This window comes from Dendrobates tinctorius, unplaced genomic scaffold (assembly GCF_039654945.1).
Source record: "Dendrobates tinctorius isolate UK_male_01 unplaced genomic scaffold, ASM3965494v1 ptg000038l, whole genome shotgun sequence".
NCBI lineage: Eukaryota > Metazoa > Chordata > Amphibia > Anura > Dendrobatidae > Dendrobates > Dendrobates tinctorius.
Genome location: NW_027361706.1, coordinates 32,766,958 through 32,790,000, shown reverse-complemented (window position 1 = coordinate 32,790,000; position 23,043 = coordinate 32,766,958). Strand labels below are relative to the sequence as shown.

General features: G+C 44.1%; 1 protein-coding gene across 1 annotated transcript in view; it reads left to right on the top strand.

Moving 5' to 3' along the window:
* Window positions 1-23,043, top strand: part of LOC141088324 (musculoskeletal embryonic nuclear protein 1-like) — a 123,061-nt gene that overhangs the window by 27,612 nt on the left and 72,406 nt on the right. Inside the window, exons 2-7 of the mRNA XM_073574373.1 lie at window positions 6,226-6,274; window positions 9,728-9,823; window positions 15,870-15,991; window positions 17,354-17,466; window positions 19,019-19,099; window positions 19,798-19,947. Of these exons, the coding sequence (XP_073430474.1) occupies window positions 6,226-6,274; window positions 9,728-9,823; window positions 15,870-15,991; window positions 17,354-17,466; window positions 19,019-19,099; window positions 19,798-19,947 (611 nt within the window). The remainder of the gene's footprint in view (window positions 1-6,225; window positions 6,275-9,727; window positions 9,824-15,869; window positions 15,992-17,353; window positions 17,467-19,018; window positions 19,100-19,797; window positions 19,948-23,043) is intronic.

The window sequence follows — 23,043 nt, the reverse complement described above, 5'->3', positions numbered from 1 at the left end:
TTGGGACGCAGAATGAACAAAAACCAGCGTTTCATGAATTTCTTTTGGGGGGGTGCGTTTACACCGTTCCGCGTGCGGTAAAATTGATAAAGCAGTTTTATTCTTCGGGTCAGTACGATTACAGCGATGCCTCATTTATGTCGTTTTTTTATGTTTTGTCGGTTTTTTGCAATGAAAACTATTTTATATAAAAAATAATTATTTTTGTATCGCTTTATTCTGCGAGCTATAACTTTTTTATTTTTTTGCGGATGATGCTGTATGGTGAATCGTTTTTTGCGGGACAAGATTACGTTTTCAGCGGTACCATGCATATTTATATGCGTCTTTTTGATCGCACGTTATTGCACTTTTTGTTCGGTGGTATGATAATAAATCATTATTTTTTGCTTCGTTTTTTATTTTTAAGGGGTTCGCTAAAGGGGTTAACTAATGGGACAGTTTTATAGGGCAGGTCATTACGGACGCGGCGATACCAAATATGTGTACTTTTATTGTTTTTGTTTTTTTTATTTTGAAAAAATGGATTTATTGGGGAATATTTTTTTTTTTTTTACTGATTTTATTTAGCGATTTTTTTAAAATTATTTTTAACACTTTTTTTTTTTTTTTTTTTTACTTTATTACCTTGTCCCAGGTGGGACATCGCTGTCCTGTGACAGATCGCTGATCTGTCACATCACAGATCACTGTGACAGATCAGCGATCTGTCACAGGCACTGCTGCAGACTTCCTCATGCCTGCGCTTTGCAGGCACTGAGGAAGCCAGCTTCCTCAGGCCCCCGAAGGCCCCCGTCGCCATCTTGGATCCGGGGGCCTGTAGGGAAAGAGCCCCCCGCAGCAGCGCTGCACATTGCGCTGCCGTGGGGGGCTCAGGGAAGCACGGAGGGAGCCCCCTCCCTGCCGATGCTTCCCTTTAACCCCCGGTACACCGCGATCGCGTTTGATCGCGGTGTGCAAGGGGTTAACGTGTCGGGGGCGGTCCGTGACCGCCCCTGACACATTGTGCTGGGTGTCAGCTATGATAATTAGCTGACACTCGGCCGCGATCAGCGGCGCTCACCACGTGGGCGCCGCTGATCGCGATGACGTAATATTCCGTCCATGGTAATTAGGTCCATGGTCACATGGACGGAATATTACGTCAATTGTAGGTAAGGGGTTAAAGAATCGTTCTAACAGGAAGAGCTGGAGGACGTCCTCCTTAGTGGTTGCTTGGCTCCCTTGTACCCACTGTAGCAGTGACCGCCGTAATTTACAGGCCCATTCAGCGTGGGTATCGGTTACGCGTTTTATAAGTCTGCGGAACTTTTGGCGGTAGGCCTCTGGTGTCAGCGCATACCGGGCCAAGATCACTTCTTTGATCCGGTCATAGCCCATACAGTCCTCATCAGGTACCGTGCGATAGGCGTCCGCTGCACGGCCTGTCAGCTTGCTGGCCAGAATCTGAACCCGTTCCTCCGGCTTCACTTGATGAAGGGCACACTGCCGCTCAAAGTTCTGCAGAAAGCCTTCAATGTCTTCCTCTGCCTCCCCCAACTGTCAGAAGGCATTATACTGGATCTTTTTGTGGCTTACTGTTGAAGGTACCTGGTCGAAGGCCAGAGCTCCCCCTGCTCGCTGACTCTCCTCTCTGCGCTCTGCCATCTCCATCTTGGCCAGCTCCACTTTGGTCCGCTCTGCCATCTCCATCTTAGCTAGCCCTATCCTGGTCCGCTCGGCCATCTTTTCCTTCAGATCAGTACGCACATCAGCCATCACCTCTCGCATGATCTCTACTGCAGGGTTTAGGCCATAGAAGGCCAGTCTGTTCTTTACCTCCCTCTGGAATTCGGTCTCCTCCACATTCACATTGGGGGTGCTGCACTGCCGTGTTCCATGATGGCTGCTATCAAATCCGCTTTTGTTTTGTTGCTGGCGATCAACCATCGGGCTTCCACCAGATCTTTTAATGTAGTCCTCTTTAACTTCTGGTAGTTATTTTCCATTCATTCCTTTCCTCCTGTAGAAGGGGTATCAAATCCCACCGCTGCCACCAGTGTAACGAGGTCTACCAAGCTGGAGTACCTCTTTCAGTACCACCCCGTGTTTTCGGAGGTCCGTTCTGCGTTGGCTGGAGTCTGAATGAATGATGCTGGCTGGAATTCCTTGGTTACATGGGCGCATATAAAAGATCACTGCTTCTCCACGTATTTCCAGTCTGACAACACTTTACTCACAGGACACAGAATATATCACACAGATACAGAGGGCAGGCCAATAGAAAAGCGGCAGGCCAGACATGCATTACAAAAGCCGCAGGTGGCCGGAGCCTGCCGATGTTTACTGTGGGAATTACAAAGGTGGGGGGAGGGCGGACAAAAGGAGAATATCGTGTCCCCTCTGCCCAGGGGCGCAGCCTGTGGGCTGATGCATTAGGGACATGCATCTCACATAGAACCTATTATACATACATATAACTGCACAACATATTCTGGGTGCTGAGTGGTTCTGTAACACGTAACAGAGCCCACTGAGGACATGAAAGAGCGGGCACCATAGCAGAAATCTAGTGCCACCTAATGAAATCAGTGCGCTCTCCAGACCGGCAGCAGGAGCTTTTGGTGCCTATTTGCCTCCTTTCCATGGAGAATTCCTCCCCTCTCATGTGCTAATGTTGCACTACCTGTAAGGCTGAATTCATACCTCCGTGTTTCAAACAAGCCACACACGGATGCAAGCACATGATGTTCGTTCAAATTAGGGATCTATTCCTTACCCTGTGAGTTTGGGTCGCAAATCCAAACCAATGTTGGACTCTGTATTTGTTGTTGACCATCAGGCATTTGAAATGGATCATTGGTTTTTGCCACCTAATCTGAGAGCAGCATGATGTAGGGGCAGAGATCACGATTCCAACAATGTGTCACTTACTATGCTGCTTGCTGTAGTTTTAATAATCTCCTGCTAATAAAACAGTTGATAGTCTCACTAGACAACTAGTAAACCTGCTGCCATGTAGTCCAAGCACACCTCTTCCACTGACTGGCAGGTGTGTACACTGTGCATAGGCAGAAAGCTGGCAATCAGATGGGTGAGCAGTCAGAGAACTGCTAGATCCAAACTACAGCAAGCAGCTCAGTAAGTGACACATTTCTGGAATCGGGCTCTCTCCCCATATACATCATGCTTCTCTCAGATGGGGAAGCAAAAACCTGGTGACAGATTCTCTTTAGATTAATGGATAGCGCCCATACATGAAACACAAACGTGAAGGCACCTTAAGAAGAATGTTCTTATGCAGGTAACTGGGGAAGGAGCCATTGTTTAGAATCAGGCAACAGTAAATGTCCATAGCCCCCCAACACGTTGCTTAGCTCAGCCCACCTTGACCTACGTGGGTCCAGTGCTGGCTATAGTATTACATGTCAGCTAACCTATACAAGGACAGGCTGGACGTAACTTTTATAGAATATGAACTAGTCTGGAGACAAAAACTCTACTCCAGTGGGCTGTAAGAATAAAGAATTTCACCTCCTTTATCCCCTATTGCTCTTTCCGAGGGTACCTGGTTCCCTGCCTGTCTGTCCCTCCAGTAGCCGTAATGATGGGGCATGAGTTAGGTGACTATTACTTGATTTTTTAACTTGTTTTAAGTCAACCTTTTTGAAAAAAGTACAGTACTTAAGACAACTCATGCCATATACATGTGACCTAACGATCGCTACTTCAAGTGCCCTCATGGGACTTCAAAAGATAAATTAAAAAAAAAATATTTATTTTTCAGATTGCCCCCCTTTCCTCCATATAAAATAAAGAAATAAGAACAGCACGTCTGGTATCACTGCGTTTGTGAGAGTCCGATCTATCAAAATATAAAGTTACGTAAATTAACCTGATTTGTAAATGCTATTGAATGAAAGAAACAGAATGCCAAAACTGTTGGGGGTTTTGGTCACCGCAGCACTCTGCAAACAAACATGCAATGAGAAGGTAGTATAAAGGGCCTGTCACACTAAGCGATATCGCTAGCAATATCGCTATAACTAGTGACGTTATAGCGATATTGCTAGCGATATCGCTGTGTCTGATACTTACCAACGACCGGCTCCCCCGCTGGTTATAGCTGATCGCGCGAGAATGTCCAGGACTGTTTCTCGTCGTCAGCTTCTTGCGGCGCTTCCTGCTGTGGCGACGAGTGGAGCCGGGCGGGAGGACGCAGGATCGCCTGGTGTGACAGGTAAGTAGCGACCCCCGTCCCCAGCGATGTCGCTAGTGAGATCTGCCTGTGTGGCAGCTCACTAGCGACCACTTAGCGATGTACCAGCGATCCTCACCGCGTCATATCGCTGGTCTGGATCGCTGGTACATCGCTAAGTGTGACAGTACCTTAACAGTCTATGTGCCCCAAAGTGTAATCAATGAAAATGTCAGCTTGTCACCCCAAAAAATAAGTACAAGAATGGAGAGGAAAAAAAACTCCGCACTTAGAAGCTGGGGGATGGCGCCCGAACGCTGAAAGAATGATTGAATGCAGTTATTAAGCATAGGCCAGATCTGATTGCTGAAAATCATCAGCAATCCTCAGAGAATATTGGTAGAAATTGACACAGAAGATGCGTCCTGGTAATCTGGATTGCCTGCAGCTTCCTCTGCTTCTCTCATGCTGGCTGACACTGTACAGACATGTCTATGCTGGATACAGCTCTCCGCTGACATTTCAAATGGTTACAGTGGAAATGACGTGAAGCATTGCACACAGAGTAAACAGCGAGTGGTGCACCTATGGTTAGTCTGCAGTGGATGTGCATCCATGCTGTCAGACCGGGAAGTGGGGTCATCGCCATACAAGATGTCTGTGTGCCTCCCCAGCCTTAGATTAAGGCCTTCAGTGACTGGACTCCATTGATCTGCTCAGCAATGAGCAGAATGGGTACATGGGCTCACCAGGACTGTGGAGTCGGTGTCAGTTTTTTTTGGAGTCGGTATAAAGTGGGCTGACTCCAACTTCTAAAATATATAATAAATTGGGTTCAGTGCAGGATGTGCTCTAAATGTTTTCATAATAATTTGGGTAAGTTATGACGTGTTATAAACGTCTGCTCCTGATCTAAGGATCTTGGCTTTTAGTTGCGATGAATCGGTGCTGCACTTTATGTACATGCTCAGTAGTGACCAGTGCTGTGGGGTCGTAGTGGAGATGAATCTATGCTGCACTTTATGTACCTGCCCAGTAGTGACCAGTGCTGTGGAGATGAATCTGTGCTGCACTTTATGCACTTGCTCAGTAGTGACCAGTGCTGTGGAGTCGTAGTGGAGATGAATCTGTGCTGCACTTTATGCACATGCTCAGTAGTGACCAGTGCTGTGGGGTTGTAGTGGAGATGAATCTGTGCTGCCCTTTATGTACATGCTCAGTAGTGACCAGTGCTGTGGAGTCATAGTGGAGATGAATCTGTGCTGCACTTTATGCACATGCTCAGTAGTGACCAGTGCTGTGGGGTCGTAGTGGAGATGAATCTGTGCTGCACTTTATGCACATGCTCAGTAGTGACCAGTGCTGTGGATATGTAGTGGAGATGAATCTGTGCTGCACTTTATGCACATGCTCAGTAGTGACCAGTGCTGTGGGGTCGTAGTGGAGATGAATCTGTGCTGCACTTTATGCACATGCTCAGTAGTGACCAGTGCTGTGGGGTCGTAGTGGAGATGAATCTGTGCTGCACTTTATGCACATGCTCAGTAGTGACCATGCTGTGGGGTCGTAGTGGAGATGAATCTGTGCTGCACTTTATGAACATGCTCAGTAGTGACCAGTGCTGTGGGGTCGTAGTGGAGATGAATCTGTGCTGCACTTTATGCACTTGCTCAGTAGTGACTAGGGCTGTGGAGTTGTAGTGGAGATGACTCTGTGCTGCACTTTATGCACATGCTCAGTAGTAACCAGTGCTGTGGGGTCGTAGTGAAGATGAATTTGTGCTGCACTTTATCCACATGCTCAGTAATGATCAGTGTTGTGGTGTAGGAGTCGGAAGACAGAAATTGAAGCGTTGTAGTCTGTGGTTTGGCTTCCCAACTCCACAGCCCTGGGGCTCGCTACATGAATGTGAGCGTGACTGGACTCCATAAGGTGTTGCTGATACCTTCCTGCAGGACCCCTATAAATACTGACAATATGCCAACATTTACTGTAGTGAAAAATCTGATCTGTACAGACGCCTTTAACAGTTGTATTCTCTTTCACAGTAAAACGTTTCCGAGAACCAAAGCATGAGCGACGTCCGTGGAGGATATGGTAAGTTTTCATGCCCGTATAGTAAATTGAAAAGGGTTATTCCCATCTTCATCATGTATATCACATCCACGGGGTACGTAATAAGTGCCTGATTGGCAAACATGGGGCCTGGTAGATTGGTAGATGGAGGCATCCTAAATACAATGCTTCAAAAAATAAAAGAAACACTAAAATACCACATCCTAGATATCTCTGAATGAAATATTCCAGTTGCAAATTTTTATTCATTGCATAGTGGAATGTGTTCAGAACAATAAAACCTAACAGTTATCAATGTAAATCAAAATGAATATCCCATGGAGGTCTGGATTTGGAATGATACTCAAAATCAAAGTGGAAAATCAAATTACAGGCTGATCCAACTTCAGTTGAAATGCCTCATGACAAGGAAAAGATGCTAAGTATTGTGTGTGGCCTCCACATGCCTGTATGACCTCCCTACTGTACAATCCCTGGGCATGCTCCTGTTGCACCAATGGGTCATCAACATATTAACATACATTCAAACATTGTGCCTTTGTTTCCCAAAGATAGTAGAACAAGACCTGGACTAAAGCATCCACCAACTCCTGGACAGTTTGTAGTGCAACGTAGCGTTGGTGGATGCAGCGAGATATGATGTCCCAGATGTGGTCAATTGGCTTCAGGTCTGGGGAATGGGCAGGCCAGTCCATATCTTCAATCTCTTCATCTTGCAGGAACTGCTGACACACTCCAGCTACATGAGGTCTGGCATTGTCCTGCATTAGGAGGAACCCAAGGCCAACCGCACCAGCATATTATCTCACAAGGGGTCTGAGGATCTCATCTCGGTACCTAATGGCAGTCAGGCTACCTCTGGCGAGCACATGGAGGGCTGTGCGGCCATCCAAAGAAAGAAAGAAATGCCACCCCACACCATTACTGACCCACTGCCAAATCGGTCATACTGAAGGATGTTGCAGGCAGCAGCAGATCGCTCTCCACGGCGTCTCCAGATTCTGTCGCATGTGCTCAGTGTGAACCTGCTTTCATTTGTGAAGAGCACAGGATGCCAGTGGCGAATTTGCCAATTCTGGTGTTCTGTGGCAAATGCCAAGCGTCCTGCACGGTGTTGGGCTGTGAGCACAACCCTCATCTGTGGACGTCCGGCCCTCAGACCATCCTCATGGAGTCGGTTTCTAACCGTTTGTGCAGACACATGCACATTTGTGGCCTGCTGGAGGTCATTTTGCAGGGCTCTGGCAGTGCTCCTCCTGTTCCTCCTTGCACAAAAGCAGATGTAGCGGTCCTGCTGCTGGGTTGCTGCCCTCCTACAGCCCCCTCCATGTCTCCTGGTGTACTGGCCTGTCTCTTGGTAGCGCCTACAGCCTCTGGACACTACGCTGACAGGCACAGTAAACCACCTTGCCACAGTTCGCATTGCTGTGCCATCCTGGATGAGCTGCACTACCTGAGCCACTTGTGTGGGTTGTACAGTCTGTCTCATGCTACCATGAGTGTGAAAGCACAACCAACATTCAAAAGTGACCAAAACATCAGCCAGGAAGCATTGGTACTGAGATGTGGTCTGTGGTCCCCACCTGCAGAACCACTCCTTTATTGAGGGTGTCTTGATAATTGCCAATAATTTCCATCTGTTGTCTATTCCATTTGCACAACAGTATGTGAAATTGATTGTCAATCAGTGTTGCGTCCTAAGTGGACAGTTTGATTTCACAGAAGTTTGATTTACTTGGAGTTATATTCTGTTGTTTAAGTGTTCCCTTTATTTTTTTGAGCAGTGTATAATATTGCACCTTGTACTGTAGCACTCCCTGAAAAGACCTAAAAAGAGAGCACATGGTGGGTGACACACTCCCTTTAGACTAAGGGTCCCGTTGCACTAAACGACGCACCAGAGATCCCGACAACGATACGACCTGATCAGGATCGCTGGTGCGTCGCTACATGATCGCTGGTGAGCTCTCAAACAGGCAGACTCACCAGTGATCAGGACCAGCGAGGATGCTGGTATCCAGGTTAAATAGCGGGTAACTAAGCGCGCGACGCTTAGTTACCCGCTGTTTACCTTGGATACCAGCTCCCAGCGCGAGCACGCTGGTATCCAGGGTACACAGCGGGTAACTAAGCGATGCGCGCTCTTAGTTACCCGCTATTTACCCTGTATACCAGCTCCCAGCGTCTGCTTACAGCGCTGGGAGCTCGCTGATCGTTGGTGTCCCGCTGCCACACGCAGCGATGCATGCTGGCCAGCGGGAGACCAACGATCAAAAAATGGCCCAGGACATTCCTGCATGATCAGCGATACCCGGCGGGGGGCCAGTCACAAAATCGGTGACGCGCTAGCGATCTCGCTTAGTGTGAAGTACCCCTCAGTGTATCAATGAAGTTCCTAAATGAAGACCACACAGTGATGCTGCTACTTGCATGGAGCCGCGAGCTTGGAAACGTACATGTATATGACGCAGTTCTAGTCTGCGCTGATCAGATTTGTTTTATTTTCTGTGGTTTTGAGTTTTTACATTTTTAGTGTCTTTAAAAATGCAGTAAAAAAAAAGGGAATTCATAAGTTTAAAAAAAAAAAGGAAACAAAAGTTAAAGGTAAACCCAGAACATTTCAAAGTTTATCCAAATATTTGTGTGTTTTTTTTTTTGTAAAAATGGCTGCCTGACAATATTATATTTTTAGATTGCATGGGACTGATATTACATGGTTTACAGTGTGGAGGGGATGTCCTATGGAACAAGTGCATACATTACTGGACTAAAAGCACTTTTAATGCTCTCGGAGAGGGCAGGAGTCCCCAGGGATCTGATGAAAGTGCACTTTACGATCGAGCTCTGTTTTCATAGACGCCTGGCTCGCCTGATTTCCGGTCGTATAATCTTCAAAGATGCAACAATATCCATGTCTGTATCTGTGACTATTTTGTTTATGCAGCACCCTAAATGGCAGGTCACAAATAGAAGATGCTGAGCTCGCCCCTTAAAACCTTTCATATGGGACAATATATTTTTGGACCATTACCTTGCATCTCCCCTCCATAACACAAAGATAAGACACAATTCTTGTAGGTTCCTGTGCAACTTGTGCAAGATTTCATGGTCGCACTAGGTATGTGGGTTTGAAAATTAAAGGGGTATGTATGCTCTGCTTACTCGCACATTGGGAGGTGAAGTGGGCCCGTCATGCCACATCTACTGATTCTGCCAGGTCATGGGCATGATCGGCAAGTATTGTGTACCTGTTCTATCCCTTGGCCCTACTCGCCTCCCAATATATGAGCGGAGCTGGAACACTCCTTCACGTAGACACAATAGAGCTGGTATTTCTTTCCATGTAAAACAAAGTATCGGTGACCTGTTAATGTTACAGGAATTATAGACGGTTGTTATGATTTGACTTTTTTCTGACTTTTTATATTTTGGTAATCCTATGCGGTAGTAATTCTTTCGTCTTTTTGTCTCTAGGTTCCTAGATACGTCCAAGCAGGCGATAGGAATGCTGTTCATCCACTTTGCAAATATCTACTTATCAGACCTTACAAGAGAAGACCCGTGTTCACTGTAAGGCTTTTACATTTATTATCATTCTTTGTGCTATCTTATAGCTTTTTTTTATTACATTTATTTTCAGGTATTCTGCTTTTGAGAAAAACATTCTTTATGAAGGGGGCTGATATGTAGCAAATAATAGTGGTGCTAGTCTATCTGATTGACGACGACCGGGGGAAAAGTAGTGTCAAGGTGGTCTCACGCAACAATTTGCTGTATTGCTTCATTGCATCTTTATTATAAAACCTGCCTGCAAAAAAACCTAAATTGTAGAACTTTATGGGATATATGGAACCAGTGTTGTAGTCGCCTAATGCCAACATTGGACCTGAAGAAATGACTGCCACAATCAATCAACATTACTTACGTTATGTAGATTAATTATTAGTTATGTGATTAAAAACCAAAATTGAGTGATTCATGCTCCAGTGAGAACAACTGGGTAGGCACATGATTCAAATGAGTATATGCATCCATAAATCAGGGCTCAGTAAGGATATGTGCAAATATACCTTTTTTTTTTTTTTTTTTTTTTTTTTAGTTAGCGGCATATTTGAGAAAGCAAGCAACTAGAGAAAACTGGCACATTGTGAGACAAAAAAAAGATAATGAATGTGTGCGTCTATTGTTCTAAATTATAAATGTAGATAATTAATTTTACCCTTAACCGCTGTGAAGATACGGGGGTCCGCAGGCTGGAGACTGCATGGGCCAGGGATCATCCCAGTGAACACCCGCTCTCCTTTTACTGTGGGCATAATACTACTCGGAAAACACGGTGAGGGTAAAGCAGTGTGGCAATAATTTATTGAACCACCAACACACAATAGCATATAGAACAGTCCCAGCAAAACATCCAAGATGGTTCACCTTCCGCTGGCTCGCCAGGATTACAGCAGCTGCAACTTTCGAACTATCCCCCAGCAGTGGCACCCCACTTTTATCTGGTACACACAGAGAGGAGGTAACGACAAGCTTAGGCAGATGACAGTCCATTGATGTATGAGGCCATGTGACGTGATTGTCCCAGCCTGGATTCTCTAAACATCTTTGAGGGTTCAGTGAAGGTGAGTAAAGCAGCTCTATATTTCTTCAGATGGTGCCATGGCTATTGTAATGTGACTACATTGCATAATCTGAATACAAAGCAGATCCTTCTTATAGGTCACAACTTCTCATTCAGTAATGCCTCCAAGGGCTTGGGGAAGGTGGAAGGAGGCCATCCCTCACTGCTGGAGTGTTCAAACAACGTGCGCGTAGATTGTCCTTCATATTTGCAGGTCACCAATGGGTCATCAACATATTAACAAACATTCAAACCTTTTGCCTTTGTTTCCCAAAGATAGTAGAACAATACTAGGACAGATACCATAGGTAGTCAACAAATGGCAGCCATTGAACATTAATTCAATTACAATAAGAGACAGCATTCATTCTCACATGAACTCTAGCTCATGTGCCTGCACCTACTGAAATATGTCTGGATAATTCAGATTAAATGCTGTGTCGCCACAACAACCCCTACATCTTTTTTGGAGTGCAAAGTCCATCCATACATATTTACAGCTCCACTTCAGTTTGTTTGTTTTTTTTTAACCCTAGGGTGGCGCTTTAAATGTAAGCTCCCGCTTTTATACTCAATTTTTGGCGGATTAACCTTTTGCCGACACCACTCCGGTCCCATGGCACCTTCCTGGGCCCATAACTTTTGGCTGTCAGAAGTTGCGTCACGAGCTCAATGCAAGTATGAGAGACAGAACGAGACTCTCATAGACTTGTATTGAAAAGTGACCTCAACAGTGCTCAGTGAAATACTGAATTTGCTGGCAGGTCACTTTTTTTTCGCCTGACACCAACAGGAGCGATGCTGGAAAAGGATGAAGGCAACGGCAGCAGGTGAGTAGAGAAGAGGGGGTTGTCCCAGCAGTGAGTATACAAGCATCGGGCTTCCAGAAAATGTTGGCGGTGAGTGTAATCCCCGCTCTGCCCATTGATTTCTAAGCAGTGGGCTTCAGGAAAATGGCCACCTGAGGCGGTTCATGTGCAGATTGAAATCTCCTGAGATCTCAGTCTGCCCATGTGCAAACTCTGGTGGCCATTTTCCTGAAGCCCACTGCCGGGAGATCATGGGCAGAGCGGGGACTCTGCTCACTGACATTTTGTGGGGACCTGCAACCTCACACAGTCAGGACACCCCCTCCTCCCTATTTATGAATGTCATTTATTGTATATAGTGATATTCCTCATTTTTTTAATTAATTTTGTCAATTGATACACCTATAAAAGTTGGAAAAATAGAATATGACCAGAATATATGGACCAAGTCAGCCCTCTCCTCCCTGCATGTTGGACAACAGTTGTCAGTTCAAAGGCCCATCCTAGGGAGAACCTTTGGGGTATGTTGCCACGATGAGTATTACTAGAGTTACACAGCATATTCTCGCTGCATCTAAAATACTGCATTGTACAGTACAAGCACAGTGGATGAATAGAAATCTCATGCACAGTGTGCTTTTCTTTCGCAACGTAATCTGACCTGCGGTTTGTGTTTCCCAGTCGCAGCCTGTCCATTTCTCTTGCTGAGAATTTGAGTCTTTTATGCGGAATTTCTACATAGACTTGAGTTAGATGCGGAAAATCCACAGTAACAAAAAATGAATGAGCCTAACGAGAAATTGCCCAAAGCAAAGAGGTCAGTAATGTACCCTCACCTCACCTTCTCTCCAAAATATACACTTGCACCCTTTTATTGTCTTTCATGTGGCACTTAAGGGTGTTTTTAGACTGGTTTAGCCTAATAGAGAATTTTAAAACATGGAGTGTGGTCCCCCCAGTTTTTGATAACCAGCCAAGGTACAGCAGACAGGTCTGCATTCAGGTCCCCAGTAATCCACTGAATCCAATATTGTCCAGAAATGGATACCTGAAAAACATAAAAAGGCAGAATAGACACAAGAGACAGTCCTTCGTTCTCCTTTTTATTTGTAAAAATGTTTTGACAAAGCTGCTATGTAATCCACGCTCCTCGAATCTGGGTCTGGCGGCTGTGAATAACAGTAAAGTTCCTGCTATTCACAGGCAACAGGTTGTGTGCCAGCAGAGATCAGCACTGGGCACAGGTAGTTATGTACCTGTTAGTTCTTAGGCCCATAGTAAAAAAATTAATATATTCCAAATAACCATTTTAAATAAGATTTTTAATGCATATATAAAGTGCTCGCAGTTACCAACCATGATCCTAAATCATCACTGTTCCAGTACATATACCGTACAGGAGTGTGAATTAGTCTACACCTGCATATATCAGAGCTCAGTATCAGCTGTTGCTTACACAGGGTAAAATGAAATAATCGAGTGCTCAGCTGGTGATGAGCTAAATGAGTATCAGATGCAGCTACTATGCTGTATACGAACAATGGCTCCAGTTCATCTTTACCCTTGTTAAGCTTTGCACCTTTTTTCTTTCTTTTTTTTTTTTTGTTGTTGTTGCACCCAATTCATTATTCTATTTATGCATTTTTATTTTTTTTAAGTCTCTGTGCTGGCCTGTTTTTTTTTTGTTTTTTTTTCCTCCGGTGTGTGGCAGTGTCTAACTCTTCTGGATATTTTCGTCTGTTTCTTCATAAATTGCGACGTCACAAAATTTGGCGCAACTCCACTCCTGTTCCCGCCCCCATCCTGGTGTAGTTTTGAGTGCGCCAGTATCTTGGTGCAATTTTTGCAACTTTTGGCACCAGAAAGAAAAAAAAATTTTCAAGACAGGAAGAAATCCAATTTTGACGAATTTTGTAGTACAAACGGCAACTAATACCACAAAGAAAATTGAAATACTGAATCTGAGTCACTATATACAAATTTTTCTTTAATGAACAATGGTAATGAAGGTCTGCATAATAAAAGTGACTGTACAGGCCATGTGTAACAGTGAACAAAAAAGATGCTTGGTGCATACATAAAGTGCACGTAATTATAATTGATTAATAGCCATGATCATAAATCATCAGTGAGCCAGTATACATGTTCCATATAAGTGCAGTCACAATAAGGGCTTGCGTACCTGTGTTAACACTTCCTACTGGTGTACGCCCGACGCACGTTTCGCCGACACTTTTTCATGGGGTGAATCGTCCTACTGAGCCCTGATATATGCATTTGTATACTGATTCTCACTTTTATAGAATGTGTGCTAGCGCACTGATAATTTATGGTCATGGTTGATGGCCGACTACGACACTTTATATGAGCACTTCATTAATTTAATCATGGGGCTAATTTATATTACTGTTTATAATTGGACCGCATAATTACTTCCATTATGGAGACCTACATTGCTAATATTTATTAACTACCATATTTTTCCGACCATAAGACGCACTTTTTTCCCCCAAAATTTTGGGGGAAAGTGGGGGGTGCGTCTTATGGTCGCAATACACGGTCTAACCTGGTGGCAGCGGGCGGGGCTCTGCGGTGGTGGCAGTGGGCGGCGCTCTGCGGTGCGGTGGTGGCAGCGGGCTGTGCCCCGGTGCAGGGGCGGCGGCTCCGTCGGCATTTCTTTGCAGCCTGGAGGCCCCCGCAGTTCCCTTGCTGGCCGCCGCCATGTTGACGAGATCTGATCCCGCGCATGCGCCGTCCCCGGACCGGCAGCCATCTTTCCGGTGTCCATGCTCCCGGAGGCCACCGCAACATGGTGGCGGCCAGCAAGGTAACTGCGGGGGCCTCCGGGCTGCGAAGAAATGCCGGCGGAGCCGCCGCCCCTGCACCGGAGCACAGCCCGCTGCCACCACCGCAGAGCCCACCTGCCCCAGCACTGCTGCCCCTGCCCCAGCACTGCTGCCCCTGCCCCAGCACTGCTGCCCCTGCCCCAGCACTGCTGCCCCTGCCCCAGCACTGCTGCCCCTGCCCCAGCACTGCTGCCCCTGCCCCAGCACAGCTGCCCCTGCCCCAGCACAGCTGCCCCTGCCCCAGCACAGCTGCCCCTGCCCCAGCACAGCTGCCACCGCCCCAGCACAGCTGCCACCACCGCAGAGCCCACCTGCCCCAGCGCAGCCGCCCCTACCCCAGCGCAGCTGCGCCAGCACAACCAACCTGCCCCAGCACAGAGCCGCCACCGCACGAGCCTGGACCACTGAATGACCCCTGTGACTACTTCTCCACCTGTGCCGGATCCCATCCCAGGTAAGCTGAATTCGGACTGTAAGACTGCCCCCCATTTGACACACTATTTTTTTTTCCCCTATTTTCCTACTGAAAATTGGGGTGCGTCTTATGGTCCGGTGCGTCTTATAGTCCGAAAAATACGGTATATATTTGCACATATTATTCTTACTGATCCCTGAACTATATAGGCACGTATATACTTATTTACATCACACATATACAGTGAGTACGGAAAGTATTCAGACCCCTTTACATTTTTCACTTGGTTTCATTGCAGCCATTTGGTAAATTCAAACAAGTAATTTTATTCTCAATAATGTACACTCTGCACCACATCTTGACATTAAAAAACAGAAATGTAGAAATTTTTGCAAATTTATTAAAGAAAAAACAAAATATCACATGGTCATAAGTATTCAAACCCTTTGCTCAGAATATGCTGAACTACATGGAAGCAGGTTTACTAGACCTCTAGTCATAATCTCCTGATAAAACAGTGATTTTATCAAAACTACAGCAAGCAGCCAGTAAGAGACACGTCGCTGGAATAAGGGTCTCCGCCACTACGTTATGCTGTTGTCAGATTAGTTGGCCAAAACCTGGTGACAGATTCCCTTTAAAGGTGTATATAGTTCAGAAATGGTTCTTCTTGGTATGATTTTTTTTTTTCATGGCAAAAACTTGGCATTCTCATAGGGGTGTGTAGACATTTTATATCCACTGTATATGTGACCATGCTTCTAAGTTGCAGTACTTCATGCAATCAGCCTTTGTGTTTCACAAAAAGAGTGTCCTTATCGTCAGAATGCGATTTCACATTGTATAAAGAACATTATGATTGATACTTTACTGTATAAATGCACATTTCTTGACTGTTCCTGTTTCTTTTTGCCTTATACAGCTATTTAATCAACTTTCTCCTGGATGCCACATTGGGCATGTTACTTATTTACGCCGGTGTCCGGGCAGTGAGCTGCGTGGTTGAATGGGGGCAGTGGGACTCCTTAAGGTTTGGAGAATATGGTATGTGTATATATAGATTACTTCTTTTGAACACTTGATAATGGCAGACCAGCAATGCTTAATTGCTTAGTTTTTAGGGCACAGTAGGTTTTAATAATATAGTTTGTGAGGACCGTGCATGGTGCTGACAGCTCTCCTTTCCCTACCTTCATGGACCGCGTAGCTTTTACTCAGGTGGTCTCGTTCTTTCCGTTTTCCTCATATTCTCCTGTCAATATTGCATCTTCCAAAACTTCTATAACTTTAACAGATGTCATTAATCCTTTCTCAACATGTGATGTGCAAAAGTTTTAAGCAGGTTGCAGAGCAAGAATCTTTCAAAAATAGAAATGTTGTTTATCAATTAACAAAAAGACAGTGAAGGGGGAAAAAAGAGAAATCTAATTCAAACTAGTATTTGGTGTGACCGCTTCTTGCCTTCAAAACCACATCAGTTCTCCTACGTACGCTTGCACACAGTTTTTGCTGGAACTCGGAAGGGAAGATTGTTCCAAACATCTTGGAGAACTAGCCACAGATCTGTGGAGGTCACTTTCACAAATCCTTCTGTGTTCATGTAATTCCACACAGAATACTGCCTAAAACTTTTGAACAGTTCTGTATAGCTACATGACCTGCCCCAGTCTTGCATCCACTTAGCTCGGATGATTGATACGTTCTGCCTCCAGCATCCGCTGCTTTCAGTAGTGACTGGAGCCTGCTCCGATCGCTGCTGTTTACCCCTTCAATGCCGCTGTCCTCATTGGGTGTAATGGATTACTACACAACTGTCATCTTCGTACTACGCTGAAACACTGCCACGACTGGGATTCATTAGAGACTGTAATTTAAAATATACGGTTATTGTAAATTATTATTATTTTATTATGTTATATATCAAAATGAATTTCTGTTATTTATCCGTGGCCAAACAACTGGACCCGGTATTCACCAAATTGGGCACTAGGTCTTATTTTATATTGCTGTATATGCAGCAAGTGATCAACTAATCACCGGTTCAAGTCATCTAAGAGGATTAAAAAAGTTAGTTTCATATTTTTATAAAAAATGATCAAAGTTTGAATCACCCTTGTTTTCGAAGTTTAGAAATTTAAAGTAATAAAAAAATAAATATTTGCCACATGGATAAAAGTCTGGTCTGTCCTCGAGCTCGGTGATAATACTTTATTAGACTTTTGCTGCTTTGTCAACATTGTCTCACAAAGATAGAAATTCTGGGGTTGATAGCTGGCATTACAGAGAAATATTAATGTGTATAGATTGGTATGTAGACCAGACATTGATTAGAAATGAGCTAATAGGCCATAAATACATAAAATGCACTATGTCTTGTTCTATTTGCCCTTTTTTGTGTATGTGCAGGGGATCCTATACAGTGTAACGCCTGGGTCGGGCAGTGTGCACTCTACATCCTTATCATGATGTTCGAGAAGACTGCCATAGTGCTTGTCCTGCTTATACCCAATCTGAAAGAGGTGAGGTGTCATCCTGAATGTCTCGCGTTGTGGAAAAAGCACAATACAATAGCTTAGATGCCATACTTGCCTATGGGAATTGATGTTATGAGTTGTACTACACTGTCACGGAGCCTTTTTCTTTTTGACACTGACCCAACCAAGGCTGAAAGAACACAACTTTGGTCTTCTTCTGGCTTCTGTAAGATGTGGTCCTGCTTGGCCCGTCTACCGGGAGTTTTTCTGGCATGCGCACACTAGCCATTGGGCAAATAGTCTCCTATGAGCAGTAAAGATGACCAAAGTTTTGCTTTCGCTCCTGCACAAGAGCTTTAGTTCTGCCTGTAGCTCAGTACAATTAATTTAGAAGGCTGTGATTGAAGTGTAGACTTAAAGGGGTTGTCTACTACTGGAGAACCCCTTCTTAGTCACTTCAGTGCCCCATATGAAACAAAAACCATGTCCTGCGATGTCTGATGGGTTCCATGGACATTGCAGAACTGACGCGGCTGCGGGAGGTGAGCATACTTTTTTTTATCTTATTTGGACCTCTGAAGTGATTCAGCAGGGATTGTCTTGTCCAGTAGCAATAACCCCATTAATTCTAGGAGTTTTACTAAAATCACAGGCCACAATGTACAATAAATCATTTTGTGCCCCATTAACTTGAGCCTTTGACAATGCACGGACCATTCTGTAATTCCTGAATAGCTAAAGGGCTATTCCCACCTGGGGCATTTATGGCGTATCCCACCACTTTTTTGCCAGTTGGGATAGTAGTGAATAAACAGAACTGTGCATGTTCTGGCGGTGTAGGACGGGCCCTGATCTTCCGAGAAATGTGAGACTGCCATCTATTATACATATATGGCTTTTCTCCAGGACTTGCTGTAAATCTCCTCTTATGCAATTATATTGATGGCTTTGTATCAAATGCATTTTACTGGTGTACAGAGACTAAATGATGAAAATCCTCCCCTTCCCCAAATACTTCTGGACTCAACTGTATGCATATAAAAACATAAAGCGGCTAAAAGTATTTCTAGAGCTTGGTCGTTTGGAAAGTTGTATACGCTTTTTCCTTTCCTATCAAGTCCGTTCATCACATTTTTGTCTTAGGACATATTTTGTCGCTGGGCCCTAGAAACATCCTTAAACAGCAGCTGAATCCCTAGGGAATTGTGACAGCGTGTGGACATATGCCGTTGCGATTCAGCAGTCATAAAAGTGACCGCAGACTTTTGTTCCAAGCTTGGGCAGTCCCTTTAAAGGATGGCTCTCTCTCGGTGGCACTAGAGGGTCTTTTTTTCTCCTTTAGAAGGGCAACTTTACATACATTTTGCCCTATGGAGCATTGCTGTAATTCTACAGTTACCTGGATATCTGCAGGAAGAGGTCACCAGCAGATGTCAGGGAAGAACATGACTGATTTCAGCCCACTAGTCACACAGTAACCATTATAGAGTGGCTCAGCTGATACTTGCAGGAAGAGTGTTGATGGGATATACTATATATATAGTTTGCTGCACTGTCTGATATGCACTAACACTTGTTATGTCCCTTTCCTCTGCAGGTGGCCATGATAAAGCCTCCTTTTCCAAACCCGGAGTTGGAGCTAGCCATCGTCATGCTTATTGTACCTTTCTTTGTTAATGTGAGTTAATTTGCCATTTGTTGAATTTTTAGTTTACTTTTTTTTTCCTTGTTTATTTTACAAAATATATATATATTATATAAAAATAAATATATTTAAATATTGAAATGCCCCACCCACCCACTCTCAGGACTTTTTTGATCTTATGTGGGGGTATTTCAATATTATAATTTTTCTCATTTACCCGGTTACTGGGCCTGGTATATTTGCTCCAGTTACAGTAGAAATGCATAGCAGATCTGTTGGAATCTCCTAGGACACAGCAGCTCCTGTTTCCTCCTGATATACATCACATGAGCGCTGTGTATGGAGGTGGAAGCTTTTCCTATTACTGTGTACACAGAGCTTCTTTTGCGCTGTGTACACAGTAATAGAGAAGGCGCAGACGGTAATAAACCATCTCTGCCTTCTCTATGGGGACTTTGGCTGCCTCTGACAGCTGGGTTTTTGCTCCTGCAGCTGCGCGATTACATGTAGCGTGATGTGCTACCATGCATTATTGCTTTAGAACATCACTGCAGAGTAGGAGCTGGAGCACCCTGATGCTTAGTCTATGGGTGGTCTGGAAGGGTTTCAAAATGAATCAACGTAGGGTTTTTTTTTTTATATACATGTAATATTTTTTGAAGCCGCTCCATTTCTGAATTTTGTACTGGTCAATATATAACCCCATAAATAAGAAGTTGTTTCTACAACAGGCATTAATGTTCTGGGTGGTGGACAACTTTCTGATGAAGAAGGGAAAGACAAAAGCCAAATTGGAAGAGAAAGTGGGCAGCCCAGAATCTCGCAACGGAAATAAGGTCCGATACCGGCGGGCAGCCTCATATGATGACTCTGAATCTGATGTGAGTGTTTTCCTATGTGGTTCGTCTGTGCAAGACTTCCAATGGCTTCTCTTGAATGTGCTCACCTGTCCTCCTGACAGGCAGCAATTAAAAGGGCAGCGATGTGTGATGACACATGCGGGTGTATGGAGCTGGCTCACGAGTATTGTAGTATAAAGAACAAGATAAATCGCCTATAGGTTATTAAAATAAAGTAATAAAGTGTAAAAAAAATAAATAAATAATAGAAATGACACTTTTTATTTTCTTATCACTTATTACCTTATTTTTAAGTCCCACTAAGGGATTTGACTTGTTCTTTATACTGCAATGTTACAGGTTTTTTTGTTTTTATTTTGGGGGGGGGGGGAGATATTGCAACAATTTCCTGTCGCTCTGCACGTTTCATAATGTGAATAGTCACGAAACAATCACTGACCTCAGGGAGACCAGTCAAAGAAAACACCGGCAGCCGGCAAAGGCACTCAATCAGTGAAATCCTAGGTTCATTGCTCCCTGGGAGATACAAATATGCAAATAAAGTCAGTGGAGCCTCATTTAAAAGTCTCAAACACGGGACTAGCCAGATCTTTTACTAGGTTGGTCTACTAGGCATTGCTCCCACCTATACGCCCCCTGTTGAGGAAGCCAGCACGGCGAAACGGCGCTGTCGGGGTAGCCGGGCACATGAGTGAAAGAGCCACAGAAGTATATTGATGTTAAGTTTCAAGCAATCCTGAGTCGTCTTTTGCACTATGCATTGTTCTACTTTAGATAAGTTTCCCTCTGCTCCCAGCCACTATGGCAGATGCATTTTGCAGGGGTATGATGTAGCTGTCATTGACATTTAGTACTATTCCCTGCATATTGTTTAAAAAGGGGATCATATAGAATGGAAGAGTTATAGTGATTGCATTTATGCAGGCCATTAATAATCTTGACCCCTTTTGTTGTATTGCGCATTCTTCTATTAAAGATTAGTTTCTTTTGCTCCCGGCCACTACGGCAGATATTTTATATAGGGAGTATAATGAAGCTTATAACAACAGTTTAGGAAGCGCTGATTTGTTCATCATGGAGTACAATAGTGCAATACACTTGTATTATTATAGTTAAATTAGACACAATTCATGATCATTTTTGATAGTAATTTATTTCTGTGTGTACCTGGTGTATTTTTCTGAGAAATTTCCTTGTTACAATTTTATGAATTTATATGAATAAATGATTTTATTGATTCAGCTAATTGCCTATTGCCTTTTTTGGTCTGCACATACTTGTGGCAGAAGTTGTAATACATTGCTCCCACCTAGCCAGAATCCTACTCCACACTGATGAGGGGCAACACCCCGAAACAGCTGTCTGTGGATGGATACCTGGCCTTGGTATTTCCCTTGTCATATCTGTAAACTCGTAAAGAGATGCATATTACCTTAAAGGGCCCCTTAATATGGTGGTTTCCGAAAGGAGCTACTCCTTGGCTGGGTCCTTCCGCGGAGGAAGATCTGGCTAGTCCCGTGTTTGAGACTCTTAAATGAGGCTCCACGGACTTTACCTGCATATTCGTAATGTGAATAGTGTCATTCAAAGCTACAGCTGGCAGGGATGGCAGCGCGCGTGTGTGACATTATCTATCCTGTGGATAGACGACAAAATGTTCCCTTCTACAGAAATCCCCTTTAATTCTCAGTGACCATGTCACAGCTGGTTGTGTTTCTATTCTTAATAGGAATCTGCAGTAAAATTAAAATCCAGTCCAGAACACAATGCCGTCAGTGTTATGTCGCTCAGTGGCACAGCTGGAGGCACAACACGCCTGACAGAAGCTTGTGCATTTCCATTTTGTTAGTTGGTTCAAGGCCTAGAAAGGAAAGGTTTTGCCTTAAAGGGGTTTTTCCACCAACAAAGTACGTTTTAATGGATCTTGGAATAATAGTAATTTCAACAATTGAATGTGTTTAACAAAAATGTTCCTGTGCTGACATGATCTTATAAATGTGCCCCTGCTGTGTACTGTGTAATGTCTGTGTCTGACCGTACAGGGACATGGTCTGATCATACCACACCTGCTGGGCAGAGGAGGAAGCAAAAGAGTCTACAGACCGAACAGCACGGGATCTCTGCTGATTGTTTTTGAGAGATAAAACATTTCTCTGCCTGTTTTTAAACAACAACTTTTAATGTCGAAAAAAACAATCAGCAGAGATCCCGTGCTGTTCGGTCTGTAGACTCTTTTGCTTCCTCCCCTGCCCAGCAGATGTGGTATGATCAGACCATGTTCCTGTACGGTCAGACACGGCCATTACACAGTACACAGCAGCGGCACATTTATAAGATTATCTCAGCACAGGAACATTTTTTTTTAAACATCCAATTGTGGAAATTATTATAATTCAAATATCTAGTGAAAAAAATGTTGATTTTTAAAATTATCTTTGTTCATAGGAAAACCTCTAAATTTTTAATATAATATGCAACATCTACGGAAACATTGCATTTTCTGTCTCACTATTGTGAAATGGCTGCTGAAGTTACATGAACACCTTGTCCTCTACAGTAACAATGCTTTCTTGTGTGTTGCTGAATGATTGCCATCCTGATGAGGAAGAATCCTGAAAAATGTTTAAAAAAAAAAAAAAAGTGTTTACTGAATCGCTAAAAATGATATCCCGGAGGCTCAGTCTGCATCAGATAGAAGAGAAATTGAAATCTAGCCCAGATCAACAGTGATCAGCTCAAGTAAGATGGTCTCATATACAGGGGTTGGACAAAATAATGGAAACACCTGGAAACATCAACAAAAGTTAGGTTAATATGGTGTAGGTCCACCTTTTGCGGCGATTAGTGTCTCAATTCTCCGAGGTATGGATTCATACAAGGTGTGAATTGTTTCCAAAGGAATTGTAGCCCATTCTTCAGTTAAAACACCCTCCAGTTCTTTGAGCGACGATGGCGGTGGAAATCGGCCATAAATGCTCAATGTTGAGGTCTAGGGATTGTGTCGGCCAGATGACATGCTCAACTTCATTACAATGTTCCTCGTGCCATGCTTTAACGATTCTAGTTGTATGAATTGGTGCATTATCATCCTGAAAGATGGCGTTCCCCTCCGGGAAC